The sequence below is a fragment of the Meles meles genome, chromosome 17 (genome assembly GCF_922984935.1).
Source record: "Meles meles chromosome 17, mMelMel3.1 paternal haplotype, whole genome shotgun sequence".
Taxonomy (NCBI): Eukaryota; Metazoa; Chordata; class Mammalia; order Carnivora; family Mustelidae; genus Meles; species Meles meles.
Genome location: NC_060082.1, coordinates 21252857 through 21271865, shown reverse-complemented (window position 1 = coordinate 21271865; position 19009 = coordinate 21252857). Strand labels below are relative to the sequence as shown.

Below are 19009 nucleotides of genomic sequence, written 5' to 3'. Positions count from 1 at the left end.
GCTGGAGGAGTGTCTAGTTCAATACAAGAAAAAGTAGATTTTTTTAACAAAGAATACTGCCAGAGGTAAAGGTCATTCCGTAATGATAAAAAGATGCATTCATCATGACAACATAACCTTAAACATTTACACCTAATAACAGAGATTCAAAGTAGACAGAGAACAAAATCTGATAGAAACGCAAAGAAAAACAGACAAATCCAGAGCCAGAGAGTTCAGTAATTCCATCCCAATAATTAATAATACAAGACAAAAAATAAGTAAGGATATAGAAGACTCTACTGACACTATCAACCATATTGACTATACTAAGACATTCCAAAGTAACAGCAGAATACACATTTGAGTGCCTAAAGAACAGACCTTATTTGGGGCCAAAAACCAAGTTTCAATACTTACCAAAGGATTCAAAGTCATATAAAACACAACCATACTTTGGAACAGATTGGAAATCAGCAAAAAAATCTCTAGAAAATCCTAAATGCCTGGACATTAACTCAACTGAACATAATCCATGAGTAAAAGAAGAAATCAAAAGGAAAATTAGACAGTAATTCTGAACTGAATGAAAATGAAAATACAACATACCAATATGAGATGGCATTAAGCAGTTCTTAGAATGGAAGCTGAGATTATTAATTTCCCTCTAAGAAACCATAAAAAAAGACAGCATATTAATCCAGAGTAAGCAAAAGTTATCATCAAAGCAGAAATTGAAGAACAAGAAGAATAAAGAAAAAAACAGAAAACCTTAAGAGAAAACCCCAATCTGGTTCTTTGAGAAAATCAATAAAACTGGTCAATTTTGGCCAGGCAATAAGGAAATTAACGGAAAACATCAACTGCTAACTAATATCAAAGAATGAAAGAGGGGTCATTACTACAGATTACAGACATCTTAAAAAGACATTATGAACAACATTATGCAAATAAATTTGACAATGTAGATGAAATGGACAATTTCCTTCAAAGAAACACTCAAAGAGGAGAGAGAACCAGAATAGACCTGTTACTATTAAACAAGTTGAATATGCAGTTAAAAACTTTACCTGAAATACACGAAAATAAGTAAAACTATAGTATAGATGGCTTCATCAAATTTTCCAATACCACTTCCAAACAAACTCCTCCAGAAAACTGAAGAAAAGGAAATACTTTCCAACTCATTCTGAGACCAGAATTATCTTGATAGGAAACAACACAAAGCCATTATAAAGAAACGACAGACCTCAATAACATGGGTACATAATTCTACAAAAATTTTAAAAACTCTAATTCAACAATACAGTATGATTGTGGTAGGCAGCCACTGAAATAATTAACAATATCCACCTCTTGGCATTCACACCCTTGTATAATCCAGTTCCTGTGGGAGTGGGGAGGCTAAATCTTGCTTCTAACTCGCTTCTAACAAATAGAATGATGTACAAATGATAGGGTGTTGCTCTGAAGATCTGGCTATAAGAAAATAATTTCAGGCACCTGGGTGGCTCAGTCATTAAACGTCTGCCTCCAGCTCAGGTCATGATCCGAGGGTCCTGGGATCAAATCCCACATCAAGCTCCCTGCTTAGTGGGAAGCCTGCTCCTCCCTCTCCCACTCCCCGTTTGTGTTCCCTCTCTCCCTGTCTCTCTCTGTCAAATAAATACATAAAATATTAAAAAAAAAAAAAAAGAAAAAAGAATCTCTATCTGCTTCACAGCTCTCTTGGCACTCTTGTTTGCTCACTTTGATGAAGCAAGCTGTAATTTCTGTGAAATAATCCATGTAGAGACCAAATGTGGCGGCAAAGGACCAAGAGGGTCCTCTAAGTAACACCTGAGGAACTAAGGTATTAGTCTAACAACCTGTCAAGAACTAAATTCTACCAACAACCACATGGGTAAGCTTATAAGCAGATCCTTCTCCCATGAAGCCTACATATGAGAACACAGCCCTGACCAATAACTTAACTGCAACACTGTGAGAGGCCCTAAATCAAAGAAGATACCCAAATCACACCAAAACTCCTGACCCACAGAAACCATGAGATAATAAATATGCGTAGTTTAAGCCAATATGTTTCAGGTTAATTTGTTATGCAGCAAGATAACTAATAAAATAATGAAGTAGTGTTTATCCATGAAATGCAAACATCAAAAAATTAATTTAATTCATCATTATCAACAAGAAAACTATACCATTATCTCAGCAGAATCAGAAAAGAAAGTGACAAGAGCAACATTCCTTTCTGATAAACTCTCAGCAAACAAGGAAAAAGATATTTCCTCAACCTATTGAAGGGTATCTAAGAAAAAAAAACCAAGGCTAAAATGCTTAATGGTGAAAGAATGCTTTTACCTAAGATGAGAAAAACAAGAATGTCTGATCTCACTGCTTCTTCAACACTGGATTAGTGGGGATTCAGCAAGTCTAGCCAGTGCAGTAAGGCAAGAATTAAAAGGAACCCAGTTTAGAAAGAAAAAAGGAGGGGGAAAAAAAGAAAAAAAAATTATTTTATGTGTACACAACATAATTATCTATGTAGAAAAGCTAATAACAGTTACAAAAAAATTACAAGAACTAATCAATGAATTTAACATGATCGCAGGATACAGGACCCACACCCAAAAATCAACTGTATCTCTATACTAGCAACAAATCAAGAATTGGAATATTTTTTAAACTATCACTTATAATAGTATCAAAAAGTATGAAATACAACAAAAAGATGTATGAGGCCTACACACTGAAAATTATGAAATGTTAAATTACAGAAGATCTAAATATCTTTCCATTAATAGATAGGGAAATAAATACATCTTATTCATAGTCAGAAGACTCAATATTTTGAAGATGTCAATTCTCCCCATACTGGTCTACTGATTGAATATAATCCCAATCAAAATCCCAATGAGCTTTTTTATAGGAAATGACATGTTAATTCCAAAACTCATGTGAAAATGTAAAGAACCTAAAACAGAAAAAACATCCTTGAAACAGAAGTACAAAGTCGGAAAGCTAACACTATCTGATTTCAAAACTTATAAAGTCATTAAAATGGTTTGGGATAGGCAAAAAGACTACTAGATCAACAGCACAGAATGGGTCCAGAAACAGACCTACACAGGAACAACTGATTTTTTATGAAAATGCAAAGACAACTCAACAGAAACCAATAGTGCTGAAATAAGTGGGTTATCCACATATACTAAACTGAACTTCAGTATCTAGATCATAAAAAAGTAAATAAATTTCGATTCATGCTATATAACCCAATCAAAATATTAACATAGATCCCAGACCTACACATAAAAGCTAGAACTAAAAAACTTTCTACAAAAGAATATGAGACAATCTTTGTTGTCTTTGTTCAGGCAAAGATAACTTAGATATAATACCAAAACACAATTCAAAAAAGAACATGTTGATAAATGAGATGTTATAAAAATTAAAACAAGCTCCTTTTCAAAAGGGAGCTAGGAGAATGTAAAGACAAGTCACAGACTGGGAGAAATACCTGCAAAGCCTATGTCTGAAAAAGGATTTTTAACCAAAACATACAACAAATTTTCAAAACTCAGTAATAAGAAAATAATCCAGTAAGAAAAAAATGGACAAAAATGTGAACACACTTCACCAAACATGATGTAAGATGGCAATAAGCACACAAGATACTTATAGCATCATTAATCATGAGGTAAGTGCAAGATAAAATCACAATGAGATACCATCCTATACCTATTAGCATAGCTAAAATTAAAAAGCCTGACCACATCAAGTGTTTGCAAGGCTGTGAAGAAACTAGAACTCTTATGTAGGAATGGTAGAAAAGTGAAATGGTACAATCACTCTGAACAGTTTGATAATTTCTTAAAAAGGCAGATCTAGAACAGTACACAATTCAATCACTCCTCTCCCAGGTATTTACTCAGTGGAAATGAATACATATGTCCATAAAAAAACTTGTACAAAATGAACATAGCTTTAGCTGCAACGGCCAAAAAACAGCAACAAGCGAAATATCTATAAACGGGTGCCTAGGAAAACAAACTGTGTTACATCCATACAATGGAACAGAATGAACTACCCAGCAATAATAAAGAACAAACTACTGACACATCCAATAATATGGATGAATCTCAAAATGATTACGCTAAAAGGCCACGCCCCCCCCAAAAGTACATATTACGTAATTCCATTTATACTTAACTATAGGAAAAGTTAATTTATGGTAACAGCAGATCAATGGTTACCTAGAAAGGCTAGGATATGGGGATAGATAGAAGTGTGGAATCATAAAGGTACATAAGAAATTTATAGGGGAGGGGCACCTGGGTGGCTCAGTGGGTTAAAGCCTCTGCCTTCAGCTCAGTCATGATCCCAGGGTCCTGGCATTGAGCCCCGCACCGGGCTCTCTGCGCAGAGAGGGGGCAGGCTCCCCCTCTCTCTGTGTCTGCCTCTCTGCCTATTTGTGATCTCTCTCTCTCTGCCAAATAAATAAAATCTAAAAAAAAAAAAAAAAGAAATTCATAGGGGTGATGTTATATTATCTTGATTACGATGATGGTTTCACAGATGTATACATACATGAAACCTTATCAACTTATCTTAAATATGTGCAGCTTATTGTTATATCAGTCACCTTGAATAAAGCTTTTAAAAATAGGCATTGAATTTTTAAGTTTGGATAGAACTCCAAAGCATTATATTGTGTCAAGGAAAAATCATAAAGTGATTCTAATTACAGTAAAAATCAGGGATCACCAAATAATACCACAGGCCAAACCAGCCATGCCAGTTCTTTTATGAGTGACACAATCACAGACTGCTTTCCCTACCACAAGCATTAAACAGTTACCAAAAAACAAAAGAAAACAAAACAAAAAAACCAAACCCACATGTGACCTTTAAAGCTGAAAAGTATTTAATATGTGTCACTACACAAAAAAAATTTGCTGACCTCTGCTATAAATCAAAAAGAGATCACAAAATAAATGAGTGGCTTGGTTATAGAGTAATTTTAAAAAGGAAAGATCAATATGGTAATAGAACCAAGAAGAAGTCTTTCCAGAAAGCATAATTAACTTTCAATCTCTACCATACAACATGCCCACACATCTTTTGAACTTAGGACACAGTAGCATATAACGAATGCAAGAGGTAAAGGTAAATGTACATAACGTATTAGTATCTCCTTTTCCATATACACTTAACACTTTCTACTAAAAAAATCTTACCTAATCTGTTCAGTCTGTACAATCCCTTCTTTGTGACCCTCCAAACGAGCAGCCAATCTCTCTTTATCAAGGCGCACACACTCTTCATCCTGAAAATAATCAGTGGTTAGGGAATATTTTCCATTTTTACCTAACTTGTAGAGCAACAACAAAAACATGTAACTTCTCCTTACATAAATTCCTGCCTATAACATTCCAAGCATCGCTGGCCTTAAGTCAGCTCGACTGTAAGATTACTTCTAGTTACAAAAAGACAATAATACATGTTGGATCACATAAGAGTAGAACTGATTAAAAACTTACCAAAGAACTTCAGCAACTTTTTTCCATGATTAAATGTTCTTCCCGTAATGTATCCTATCTACTTTTATTCATAAGGTATTATACCACAAATAAATTCCTTCTCTTCAGGAAAATTTATCACTAAATTTTATGAAACGCCTTCACCATAGTCAAAAATTTCATTTTGGAGATAGGTTTTTGCACTTGTTGCCTCAGGTCCTGAATCCATCAGGATTTCTGAGGATCAGAAGTAAAACCTGAGTGTTTTCAAAGCATGTTCCTTAGAACATTAGGCGTTACCTACAAAGTGCCCCATGGCCACTTCTCTGAGTTCAACCTTTGGTAGCTCAGCTTTTCTCTAACCTGCATGTTAGAATTTCCGATAAAATTTAGTCTGCAAAGTGCCCAGTTAAAAACAAAACTTGAGGGGCAGCAGGGTGGCTCAGTCTTTAAGCATCTGCCTTCAGCTCAGGTCATGATTCCAGGATTCTGTGATGGAGCCCCACATCAGGCTCCCTGCTTGGTGGAAAGCCTGCTTCCCCCACTTCCACTCCCCCTGCTTGTATTCCCTCTCTCGCTGTGTCTCTCTCTGTCAAATAAACAAAATCTTTAAAAACAAACAAAACAAAACTTGATCTAGTTCAATGTCCACATTCAACAAATGAGAAAATTAAGGAACAGAGTCAGTGTCTGTGGCTAACAAAATATGGTACTGTATAAAAAGCATCAGTATAGGGGCGCCTGGGTGGCTCAGTGGGTTAAAGCCTCTGCCTTCGGCTCAGGTCATGATCTCAGGGTCCTGGGACTGAGCCCCGCATCGGGCTCTCTGCTGCGCGGGGAGCCTGCTTCCTCCTCTCTCTCTGCCTGCCTCTCTGCCTAGTTGTGATTTCTATCAAATAAAAAAAAAAATTAAAAAAAAAAAAAAGCATCAGTATATTCGATGTTGTGCTCCATCCAATTCATGCTCTAATACTAACCCATCATTTAAAACATTATGCTGACATGAATGCAAAGATGGTATTTTAGCAAGCTGCATTAAATTTTAGCCATTTGTAATGAAAGTAATAATACAAGTTACTCAAGTTCCTTAGGAAACTACTGATTTTAAAGACAACTGCAGCCTAGAAATTAATCAGATTAGATCAGAATCTCTGCTCTCAATGTTTCTCTCCTAGCCCAGTGCCTTGCAGTTTACCAATGTATATACACTGAACTGAAAACTGTTTATGTAACATAGTTGTTTATGTAAATCATTATAACTTTATAAATACTCTGGAAAAAATTATACTATGTTATTTCTTGCTGATGTTTCAAGTTAATGGTAGTCTAGCAAATTAGTATTTTTGACATGTTCAATTTATTTAAAATAATGTAACTGTAAATTTAGGTTTTTCCAAATAAACAGTGTATCTAAATTCACTCACTGTTCACAGTGGGTCATAACCTTCTTTCATACAGAGAGAGCTGGTGAAAACTTCTGTATTACTGCTGCCAAATTTGTAGTCAGTATGTACGGTAGAATGGCTAGAAGCCAGATAGTCCGGGCTCTAATTCTGGTTCTGTGATCCTCAGCAAGTAACTTACTCTCTCTGAGGGGTTTGTTTGCTCATTGATGACATGCATAGTACTGTCAACTTCAGGAGGTTGTGGGTGAGGATTACATGAGTTAATATACATAAAGTATACAAAAGTCACCAGGAACAGAGGAAAAACAATGAGCTAATTATCACTATGATCATTAACTAAGAAACAACAAGTCCATGTCTCAGAGTATGCATAATTAAAACTCTTAAAATTAATTAAAACAAAATTGTACTGTTTTAGCGTCAAATTCTGTCAATGATTATATAGAACATACTTACCAACAACCCTGTCTCTTTAAAAGTTACCATTTTATCCTTAACTATGGATGCTTTGCTGTTTATGTAGCAGGCAAATGGTACAACTATTTGATTTTTATACAAGTGTGAAAGGAAAAGATTATGGTTTCTAGTAATGTTAACATTAATGATGACTATTATTTCTATATTATTAATTGATATATTGACCAGTTCAGTCATTTCTCAGATTTTAAAGCTACTTCTAGTACATAATCTTCCATGGTCAGGGAGTTTTATATGTAACTGATCTGGGGCTTGTTAAAAAATGTAAATAAATAACCTCATAAAATCAGAATTTCTAAGGCTTAACTTTCTTATGCAGTACCCTAGCTGTTCAATGACTTAGCTATTTAAAGGTAACTGCATTTCTTATACAGCTTCTATTTCATGTGAACTATCCTTATTTACCAATATTAGTATTCCACTTGCTGGCTATAAAACACCACAAAAAAATATGCAACCTAATACACCGGTATTTTAATTTTTATATCTATTTTAGAGAGAAGGGGGTGCATGCAAGGAGGAGGAGGGCAGAGGAGCAGAGGGAGAAAATCTCAAGCAGATACCAGCTGAGTACAAGACCCTGAGATCATGACCTGAGCTGAAACCAGGAGCAGGATGTTCAACTGACTGAGCCACTCAGGTGCCCCCTAATACACACCAATATTTTAAGAAATCACTGTAATAAGCATTTCATGTTCACAGTTCTTAAGAGTGAAGCAAATTCTCAAAACATCTTATTCCAGGGGTAGGCAAACTACAACCCAAAAGTAGGCTCATCATCCAGTTTATAAAATTGTACTGGAATACAGCCTTGCCAATTCATGTAAATATTGCCTCTTCCTGCTTTCGCACTATAATAGCAGGGTGGAGTAGCTGAACAGACACTAAATGACCCAAAAAGCCTAAAATATTTACTAAAATGATTCCTAAGAGAAGTAGTTTTCCAACTCCTGACCTAGCCCAATACTTTCATAAGGACATAAAAGTGATCTGTCCAACACATAACTTCTATGTAAGAGATTTTAAACTACAGCTCAAACTACTATTAAACATTCATTATACTACAACAATTTTTCTAGAAAAAAAGCTCCTAAGACTACTATGGAAAAGAATTCTTATTCATATACAAACCCAATTTAGTAATACTACGATTCACATTTAAAATAAATTCGCATTACCTCAATGCGTGGTTTCTTTGCTTCTGCTAAAACCTCATCTGCAGCTCGTTTTACTTTAAGAAAAAAAAAGTAAATAAGTACATAGTTCTGAAATAAGTTTTTCAAAGTTCAATATAAATATGTGACAAAACATACCTTGGGTAGATCTCTGAAGACCTATTTCTAGAGGGGCACTTCTGTCTATGCTTGCGGATGTTGCTAGAGATTTAAAAAGAATTATGTAAGACCAATATTTGAACACATATACTTGACATTATTACAAGAAATGCCCAATATTTGTTATTTCTTACTGCATATAATAATTCTTATAACAATAATTCTTACTGTATATAATACAGTGATTTCCCTAGGAAAAAAATAAGTTTTAAAGCAGTTTTCTAAAACATTATAAAAGATTAATCTGTATTTAAAAGTCTGTAAAAGGACAAAATATTTTTAATAATTTAGCTTACAAATTATTGTAATAATCTGACTGAAAAATCAACTGGTCACTTCATAGAACATATACTCTAATGTTAATTACCACACATACACACAAAATGTTATCTAAACATAAATACATAAACATATATGTATAAAGAAAAACTCTTTAAATTAGCATTCGCCTTAAAAATGCAATTTTTATTTACAATTGCTAAAAAAAATAATAATAATAATAATTACTTTTTAAATTAAATCATTTAATTTTTGAATGGTTCAAACTAATGAAACTAACAAAAGAATGTACCAGTCCCTATCCATCTAGTTCTCACCACCCTACATTACTGTCAGTCTCTTGTGGATATTTCTAGTCTCTCTCTGTAGTTACAAGAAATACAAAGATACACTTTTATTTTTCTCCTTTTTTAACATATAAGGCAACACACTATACACACTGTCATGAACCTTTTTTTTTTTAACCTAATAACAGAACTTTAACATATCAGTATGTGGAGCATTCTTTAACTTTCTTCTTAAATCTACATAGTATTTCTTGTATGGATTAACTTTAATTTACTAGTACCCTATCTATCCACAGGCAGTTCAGTTCTAACCAGTTTTTGTCACTACAAACAATGACACATTGTTCATGCATTTTCAATTACACCTCTAGGATAAGTCCCAGATGTAGTGTTTTCAGTGGGAATTTTATCAATTGACACTACAACTAAAAATATATTAGGGTATCTTTTTCCTCAGAGACTCCTAAGTGTATTATTAAACTGAAAAGTTGTTATCGAGGTTAAAAAAAAATACTATATATACTTTTAACTTACAATTATGAGTGAAATAAGCATTTTTCATATGATTTCATCACTTTTTCTTTGAATTGTATGACTATAATCTATTGGGTTTTTGGTCACTTACGCATGTATTTATAGAACCACTTCATACTATCAGTAAGACCGGTCAATTCACTGTGATAGGAGTTGAAGAATTTTTTCCAACTTGTCAGGTCTTTAATATTACAGAACTTTTGAATTTTTACCACTCTATTACTTGAATAATCCTATTTTCCCCCACTGATTTGACCTCCTTTAATTGTGTCAAATTCACATAATTTAACATTTAACAGATAAAAAACTATTCTCAGTTTATTCACATAAATTACTAGGGCTCTATAATTAGTTCTAAACTCCAAACAATATTTTCTCACTGCTCTTCTCCAAACTTTTATGATAGTTACTTTTACCAAATGTATTTTAACATCATGATGTCTAGTTCCACCCCTCCCTCAAGAAAAACTAAAGATTTTTATTGGGATCATGTTAAATATGTAATCTATCTTGTGAACTGATATCTTTAAGCTGTTCTGTCTCCTTGTCTAAGAACATGGAATGTCTTAAGAGTTCCTCAACTTGGGGCATCTGGGTGGCTCAGTTGTTAAGTGGCTGCCTTCGGCTCAGGTCATGATCCCAGGGTCCTGGGATCGAGCCCCACATTGGGCTCTCTGCTTGGTGGGAAGCCTGCTTCCTCTTCTCTCTCTGCCTGCCTCTCTGCCCACTTGTGATCTCTCTCTGTCAAATAAATAAATAAAATCTTAAAAAAAAAAAAAAAAAGATTTCCTCAACTTGCTCATTAAACCATTAATTCAACAATTTGTTTTAAAAATACCAAAGGAATATACTTGATGACTAAATTTATTTGTCCTACAGAAACTACAGGAAATGACATGGATGATTAAAGGGTAACTTTTTTCTGGACTCTGAAAAGAAAAACCATTTATTTGCCCTAAAGTACTCTCCCCCACTAACCAGCCTATTTATCAAGCTCACCTGAGATACTTAAAAACAGAGAATCCTAGAATCTATACCAGATCTTCCGAAGCAAAAAAAAAAGTCCATTTTCTAACAAGTGCACCATATAGTTTAAAAAAGAAAAAAAGTCTTTGCCTATCCTCAACTCCATCCTCCTCACAGCAGAATTAGAATCCCTCCTCAATCCTCTCCCAAGATTTTAACCCTTATTTTATCTGTCTTTCACAATGGTAAACATGTTCAGGACAGGAATTTTGCATTTTGTATAGCACCAAGTACAACGCCTTTAAGAATAATCATTCAAGGAGCACCTGGGTGGCTCAATCAGTTGAGCATCCAACTCTTAATTTCAGGTCAGATCATGACTGCAGGAAGGCTGCTTGAGATTCTCTCCCTTTCCCTCTGCCCCTCCCTACAGCTCATGCCCACTCGCATGCTGCCTTCCTCCCTCCACCTCTAATAAATATACCTAAGAAAAAGTAAATAAATAGCCACTCAGTAAGTGCTTGCTGAAAGTTCAGTGAGGACAATACAAAAAGACAACACTCCTGATGATGGTCTTTCCATTATGCAAGAGACTGTGCAAATCAATCTTACTGTTAAAGCCGTGGAGCACAATATGTGATAAGATAGCTATTAATGACTTAAAGGTAGTAAATTCCACCCCAAGAAAGGTTAGGGCCAATCAGAATTATACTGACTTATTCATACTATTATAAGATTATATAAATTTATTCATACCCATCAATTTATAGTATGTATCAATTTATTATACCTATTTATTCATATTTTCTTAGACAGCAAATTAATGATAACTCATTTGTACAGGTAAGCACCCACTATTTACCACTGTCCTAAATGCTGGGTATTTAACAAGTGTTTGCCCTCTTAAGAGTTTACCCTTTAGTGGGGGAGATAATATATAAATAAACAAATACGGGGGCGCCTGGGTGGCTCAGTGGGTTAAAGCCTCTGCCTTTCACTCAGGTCATGATCCCAGGGTCCTGGGATCGAGCCCCGCGTCGAGCTCTCTGCTTGGCAGGGAGCCTGCTTCCTCCTCTCTCTCTTTCTGCCTGCCTCTCTCCCTACTTGTGATCTCTATCTGTCAAATAAATAAATAAAATCTTTAAAAAAATAAAAAAATAAAAAATAAACAAATACGTAATTTCTAGTCAACATAAGGAATTTGATGAATAAATCAAAAAGATATTATACATAAATGCAGACATATGGCAAAACACTATTTTATATTTTAGAATGGTAAGTCCTTTTTTTTTTTTTAAGATTTTACTTATTTGACAGAAAGAGAGCACAAATAAGCAGAGCAGCAGGCAGAGGGAGAGAGAGAAGCAGGCTCTCTGCTGAGCATGGAGCCCAATGCGGGACTCAATCCCAGGACCCTGGAATCATGACCTGAGCTGAAGGCAGCCACTTAACCAACTAAGCCACCCAGAAGCCCCTGGTAAGTCCTTTCTGACAGAAGATTTAATAAGCACAGATGTGAATGAGGTAGTAAGAAGTAAAACATATGACAATGTAGAGAAACAAGAACTAACACAGAGAAAACAGCAAGTACAAAGACTTGAAAGGTTAGGATAGTTAAAAGAATCAAGAAGACAGGACTACTCATAGCAGAAGGTTGGAAGAAGATGAGGCCACAGAGATTTAGGCAGAAGCAAGATCACATATGTCAGAAAAGAACAAGAAGTGTAAGCTTTATTCTAAGTATGACGGGAAGCCACAGGATGGACTTGACCAGGTAAGTGACACAATTAAGTTTATATGCATTTTCACAAACAGGTCGCTCTAATGGGCAGGACAAAGACTATACCAGAAAATACAGAGTGGGGGCCTGTAAGAGGGCTATGCAAGCCTAAAGGGGGAGAATGGAACAGGATAGGATAGAATGTTTAAAAAAGTGTCATACTTTTAAAGTTAAAAAAAAAAAAAAAGGATTTGCTCATGAAACTGATCAAAGTAATCAAAGATTTTTCTAGGGTTTTTCCTTAACAACTACATGAATGGGAAAAAATTTATTGAGATGGGAACACTGGGAGGCCAGACCTGTTATTTTAGTTTTGTTTGAGGGGAGAAAGGAAGGAGGAAATCAGCATTCTATTTCAGGTATGTTGAATTTCACATACCTATTAAATATCCAAGGAAAGATATGAACAGTGGATTTATAACTTGAGCTTAGGAATAAATCAGTGCTGAAGATTGGTAAGCAAAATAAAATGAGAGATGGACAATGAATAGAAAGAAAATCAAAGGAGTCTGGTGCCCCAAATGCCAAGTGAAGAAAGGCTTTCCAAAAAAGAGTAATCAACAGTGTCAAATGCTGTTGAGAGGCCAAGATATGGGTATGAGATGAAAGGAACCGGTAACCCCTAAATCAGTGCTGACTTTTAACAGTGATTTTAGGGATGTTGAGTAGGAAAGCCAGACTGAAGAGGAGTCAAGAGGGAAGCAGTGAGATCACACAATTGTTAACAAAGAATTCAAGACAAATTCAACAGATACTAGGAATGTGGGGTCAAAAAACTGTTTTTCAATGAGAGATCATACAGTAAAGGGAATGATGCAGAGAAAAAGAGAAAGATGATGATGCAAGAGAGAAGTAACAATTCATAAAGGCAAAGTCTTTCAGAGAGTGAAAAGAAATGGAATCTATAGACAGAGAAGTGTGACTGGCCTTAGAAGAAAAATAGTGCATTCACCATAAAAGAAAAGAATGGAGAGCATATGCAAACACATGCTGCTGGAAAGTTAATTTTTTACTGGAACTACAAACTCTCGTCCCATTGCTTTTTTATTTCACAGGGGAAGGAAAGAAACAATGGCTATTTAAAAGTGAGAGCAAGGGGCGCCTGGGTGGCTCAGTGGGTTAAAGACTCTACCTTCGGCTCAGGTCGTGATCCCAGGGTTCCTGGGATCGAGCCCCACATCAGGCTCTCTGCTCTGTGCGGAGCCTGCTTCCTCCTCTCTCTGCCTACTTATGATCTCTGTCTGTCAAGTAAATAAATAAAATCTTTAAAAATAAATAAATAAATAAATGAATAAATAAAAGTGAGAAAAAGTTAAAAATTACTCACATGCTTCACCATTGAGATATCCAAGTAGATCTTTTCGGTCAGGTCTTCTAACCACAGGTATATTTTCAGTCTGAAGTTAAAATTTTAAATTAGTTATCAAAAGAACACAATTATAAGGAACAATAAAGACAAACATTGTGTAATGTATGAATTTCATTCCAACATATCTTGATAATATTTATTTAGGATTTTATCTTTAGGGAGCTAGGCTAAAAAAGCCAATAAAAGTCTTGAAAATTTTTATGAATATTAACTTGAAATAACTTCATTCTTGAAATTCAGGTAAGATAAATAAAAAATAATCAGTAGAAATAAAACAATGACCCATCCTTCTTCAAAATATCAATTGCTATCTTTTTTGTTCCCTTGGCTTACCTTAAGTATTTTTTTAATTTATTCATGATACTCTGCATTCTTTAGGCAATTATCTTTTTAGTCCTACTGCCTGCTCACTTTAAACATTTCCAAGTGCCTTCTTGCCTCAAACACAAGAGACTTCCTCAAAATATTCTACTTGAACTCCAAAATACATTATCTTAGCCATTAACCTAAGTTTTCATAATAACAATAGGTATGTGCTATTTAAGCATGGAGAAAAAAAAATTAAGAGGAAATTATACAAGAAAACATTAATGGCAGTTGTTTACTTTCCATATTACACATTTCTTTTTTATCCTTGAGTGTATGCAAAATTCTGTAAGAAAGGGGAAAAGATTAAAAAAATTAAACCTGGAAAATGTGTCTATTTTGGTAAAATGGATAATTTTCCTCTAAGCTCCTATATTAGCGGTTTGTAAAGAGGTATGCAAAACAAATAAAACTGCATACTTTAGTCACCAAGTCATCTTTGGGCCATGAATTCAATAAATCCTGTAATTACAACAATTTTCCATACCATTTTTATAATATCAACAACTGAGTACAGGAATGAGAGGTGGCTACAAGATTATAAATTAAAATCACTTTGTCACTTTATGTAAGCAAAAATGAAGTAACAAAAATCCTTTGGCTAATTATCTTATACTGACTACTGCACCATTCTGCACACACTCCTTGATGACAGAAATAAACTATACTGAATCACTTAAAATTAACTTTTTTTTTAAGAGCAGGCTAAATTTTAATTTCTGCTATGAGTATAAATATTTAAGAGCCTACAGATTTTTGTGTGCTTATTTTTAAAAAACCAGTCTACATGGGATATATCAAATAGTTAAAAGACTTAGTTTTCTTTAAATTACTGTTTCTAAGTCTAATACTTCATCATTTGGTTACTAATTAATTATGGACATAATACAACAAACTGAGAAAGATACAAGTCTATACACATTAAAAAAGGAGCCATGGCTTAGGAAAACTTATTTCAGAAATGGTTTGCTCATAAGAAAGAGCAAATAACACAAAAGAGGAAAGAACATAATTTGTAGAACCCAAAAATTATAGAATTCTGCTCTTTCAATCTGTGAAGTATTTAAGAAAAACATGCGAAGAAAGGTAACAATTACAGCTACAACCATTTCTCAATAATATAATTTCTAAATCAAAAGCAAGTACCTGGATCATCTTTATTACCACAAAATGAATGGACACAGTCAACAAAATATCCTAATTACTGCCTAATTCAGGTTTTAAAGACTTAAGATGCGGTAACGTAAGTTTATAGAAACGTTATTTTTATCCCACTATTTCCCACATCTCAAGTATTTTACCATATGTATCACTTTTTCAATATGTAGTAGATGCTGAATATTTATATCCTATTCAGAAACGCAGTGTTCAAATACTGAGATGCTGAAGGCAGGCAAAACTGAAAACAAATGAGTTTGTCAGTGAAGTATTAAAAAAGGTTTATAAAATTGGTAAAAATTTAATTTGAAAGTTGTCTGTTAATCTTGATTCTTTCTGATGCCCCCCAAAAAGTTTTCTTAAGATTAAACTAAAGTTCTGCATAGCAGGGTCCTTCCACAGGCTTATGAATTTCTTAAAACATTCCTATAAATGTCTTCAAAACTTCTGTTCTTGTAAACAGTGCCCACGTTTTACATGAAAGTCACAGATTTAAAAATCAGCATAAATCACAGTGATCTAATTTTGACCCTCCAGTAGACTTTCATATAAACAAACCTTTTATTCTTTTGATCTGAAACCCATGAGGGAAGTGATTCATGCCAAATGATGTCGTCCCACACTGCATACAAGGACTCCATGGAGTCCTGAAGAGGTCCCTGTTTGGGCGCCAAATGTTGTTGCACACTGAAATAAAGTTCTCAGACACCAATCTTAGTGCGCGATGACATAATGATTCCTACCACCAAAAAGAAAAGATGAAATAAAAAAAAGTTTTAAAATGAATTTTACTTACGGCTGCCCGTCGGACATAAACAGGATGAGAAAGGTGCACATTATTAAGTAGAAACAAGATAGAATCCAATGTGTAGTACTCTCTGGGTTGGCCTTCTTTTCCAGTCCTGAAATAATTAAGACAAGATTTATACTCAATTTTAATTCAACTCCTTGGACTTCGAATTTATCTATACTTACTTTGCTACCCAACAATGAATTTAACGTGACTACCAAAAAATCCATAAAGTATGAAATTTAATAAGTGGAACTGTCATTAAAGCAAAACACAAAGGTAGATAATGACAAAAAGCAAGAAGGAAAGCACATCCTATTCATACTCTAAGGTACTATATACATTTTTTAGAACTGGCCCAAATTTGGTTCTGGTCTTCGTCAATAGAGAGAGGAACCTAATCAGTTACAGAGGATCCACAAGAGAAAACAAACTGATTAGGAAAAATACAACTACTGCCAGGGCTCAACTTAGAAGAAATTTATCCTATGTCTCCTAAAGTGAGATACTGCTAAACAGCATCCTTAATGACATTCTTACAGTAAACACAACAATGAATGTCAAAGGTATAATTCTTATGACATCCCTCAAATTAAACTAATGATGTAAAACCATAATGAATTCTAGGTGTGATAAAACAATACAGTTTCGAGGTGCAGGCTCTTTAATGAAAGCACATAATACTATTTGCTCAACAATATTAGTGTTCAATCTCACCCTTCCTGCTACATACTCCTCACCTGAAAATGTCAATGTATTATTTAAATTCATCTCAATACAGCCCAAAGTAATCAGCCCCAACCTACACTTCTCTAGCCTGCATTTCCACTTTTCCTCTAAGCCGATATATTTCAGATCACACATCATTACTAAATATTGTACTATGAAATGTAATATATAAGTAACTTTTTTTGATGATATAGAAAAGCAAAGTAACATAATGTACAGCATGTAATAAGGATAGCTATTGTTTACAGTTATGGACATAAGTACACATGCATACAGAGATGAATAAATGAACTAAAACTGTATTTATTGGTGTGATTCACTGTTGTTATTTTTCCACTACCAGCTTCATTGAACTATCAAAACATTTCCCTTCCAGCTCTCATGCCATTAAGCATGTCCTTTAAGACCTAACCCATCATGTCACCCTCAAGTTCTTTACCCATTCTTTAAAGCTTACTCATTTGTTCATTCATTTGTTCAAGAAAAATTTGTAGCACATCTACATCCCAAACACACTTCTGTGAAATGTATACTAATACCACAAGCCAGAAGTGATTACACTTTTAAAGGCCAGAATGCAATTCTTACCAAATAATCTGTTTTATCTGATCTACTCTGATTAAGTTAACCTCCTTTGAGTCAGGGACCATGGTGTCACAAAATTTTTCTATTTTTCAGATTGAACCACCCTACACCATGACTACTCCTCAACCATTTTTTAAAGAAAAAAAAAAAATCAGTTAAAATTCCCATCGCTATAACTGTCTGTGCAAATTCTTCTGTAAGGACAAAACGCAGGAAACCCAATGATGCCACTGCATCAACATTTCATAAAGCTAATCGAATCATAAACCCTCATGGCCAAAAAACTAGAAACCAACTAAATTTTCCCTAGCTTTTCATCAACTCTTCATAAAGCCCAATGCTCCCTCCCATTCAATCAAGTGAAATGAGTATGGAAGTTCTGGCCCAAGCTTCCAATTATCCAAATGAAATACCAATGACAGAAACATCACTACAAAGGCCCCAAACGATTATCAGACCTATTTCTAGAGAATTTTCCTTAATGACTTAAATTCAGAAAACCCCGCATGGACCAACGTTCCAAGGCATTTCTCTTTAAAACACATTTCCTGAAAACCACACAACACCATCAGTACCTTACTTAGATCTGTAAAGCTCACCCCATTTCACCAGTAACTCCTGGTTACAGGAGGAAACTCCTGCCTTCACCCCTAACTAACACGGGTTTTGAGGGCTCTTCAAAGTGACCAAATCTTTCTCCCGTTCTAACTTCACACAGTTGGTTGCCTTCTCTTTTCTTGAGAGAATTTTACGAAAGGAAAAGAAACAGACCAGGAGCTGCAAGGGGCAGGAGGGATAGTTAAAACACATGGTAGCCTCGTAGAGAAAGAAAAAAACTAAGGAACACAGAAAGACGTCTCCAGGACCGGACGGTGTGCCCTTTTCTGCACCTACACACACACAGCTAACACTCGACACGCTCCCGCAGAAATGAACTAGGTAAGTCAGAAACTCCCTTGGTACCTTTCCCTTTGGCGTCCCAAAGACTTAAAGAAAATGGACTACTCAAGACGCACCTCCTCCTATTCCCTCCTCACCTGAAAGTGTAACTTCTCTTCCAGAGGAAAAACTTTTACCCAGGGACCCGTTTTTTCCTCCATCCCCAAAGGGAATCGGGGGGAGGGGTTAGGAAAGAGGTCGCCTGGGGGCGCCCAACTCTGCCCGGCCATCCCCAGGCCACAGCCATGCCGGACTTACCCCCAAACTACATAGTTGGTCTTCACATTCTTGGGCCAGGAGAACTCGCCAAAGATCACTTCGTCTCCCTTCACCACAATCTCCTTCTTCTGGATGTTGTACTGTCGCAGGACGCTGAGCACGTCCGCCATCTTCCCCCCCCCTCGCCGCCGCCGCCGGCCCCGGGCGAAGCCGCCGCCGCCGCGCCTGCCTCCTTCTTCCCCTGTTGCCTCGCCCTCTTCCTCCTCCTCCTCCGCCGCCGCCGCCGCCGC

At 35.4% G+C, this 19009-nt stretch overlaps 1 protein-coding gene across 2 annotated transcripts in view; it reads right to left on the bottom strand.

Annotated features, from left to right (window-relative positions):
* CDC73 (cell division cycle 73) overlaps positions 1-18990 on the bottom strand; it is a 119533-nt gene extending 100543 nt beyond the window's left edge. For both annotated transcript variants that reach the window (XR_006815568.1, XM_045982855.1), the window contains exons 1-6: positions 18759-18990; positions 16254-16359; positions 13892-13961; positions 8698-8760; positions 8563-8615; positions 5220-5308 (exon numbers count right to left, since the gene is read on the bottom strand). Coding sequence is in view for 1 of the 2 variants with exons in the window: in XM_045982855.1 (XP_045838811.1) it covers positions 5220-5308; positions 8563-8615; positions 8698-8760; positions 13892-13961; positions 16254-16359; positions 18759-18889 (512 nt within the window). In the remaining variant the exon portion in view is untranslated. The remainder of the gene's footprint in view (positions 1-5219; positions 5309-8562; positions 8616-8697; positions 8761-13891; positions 13962-16253; positions 16360-18758) is intronic.
* Positions 18991-19009: the final 19 nt, after the last annotated feature.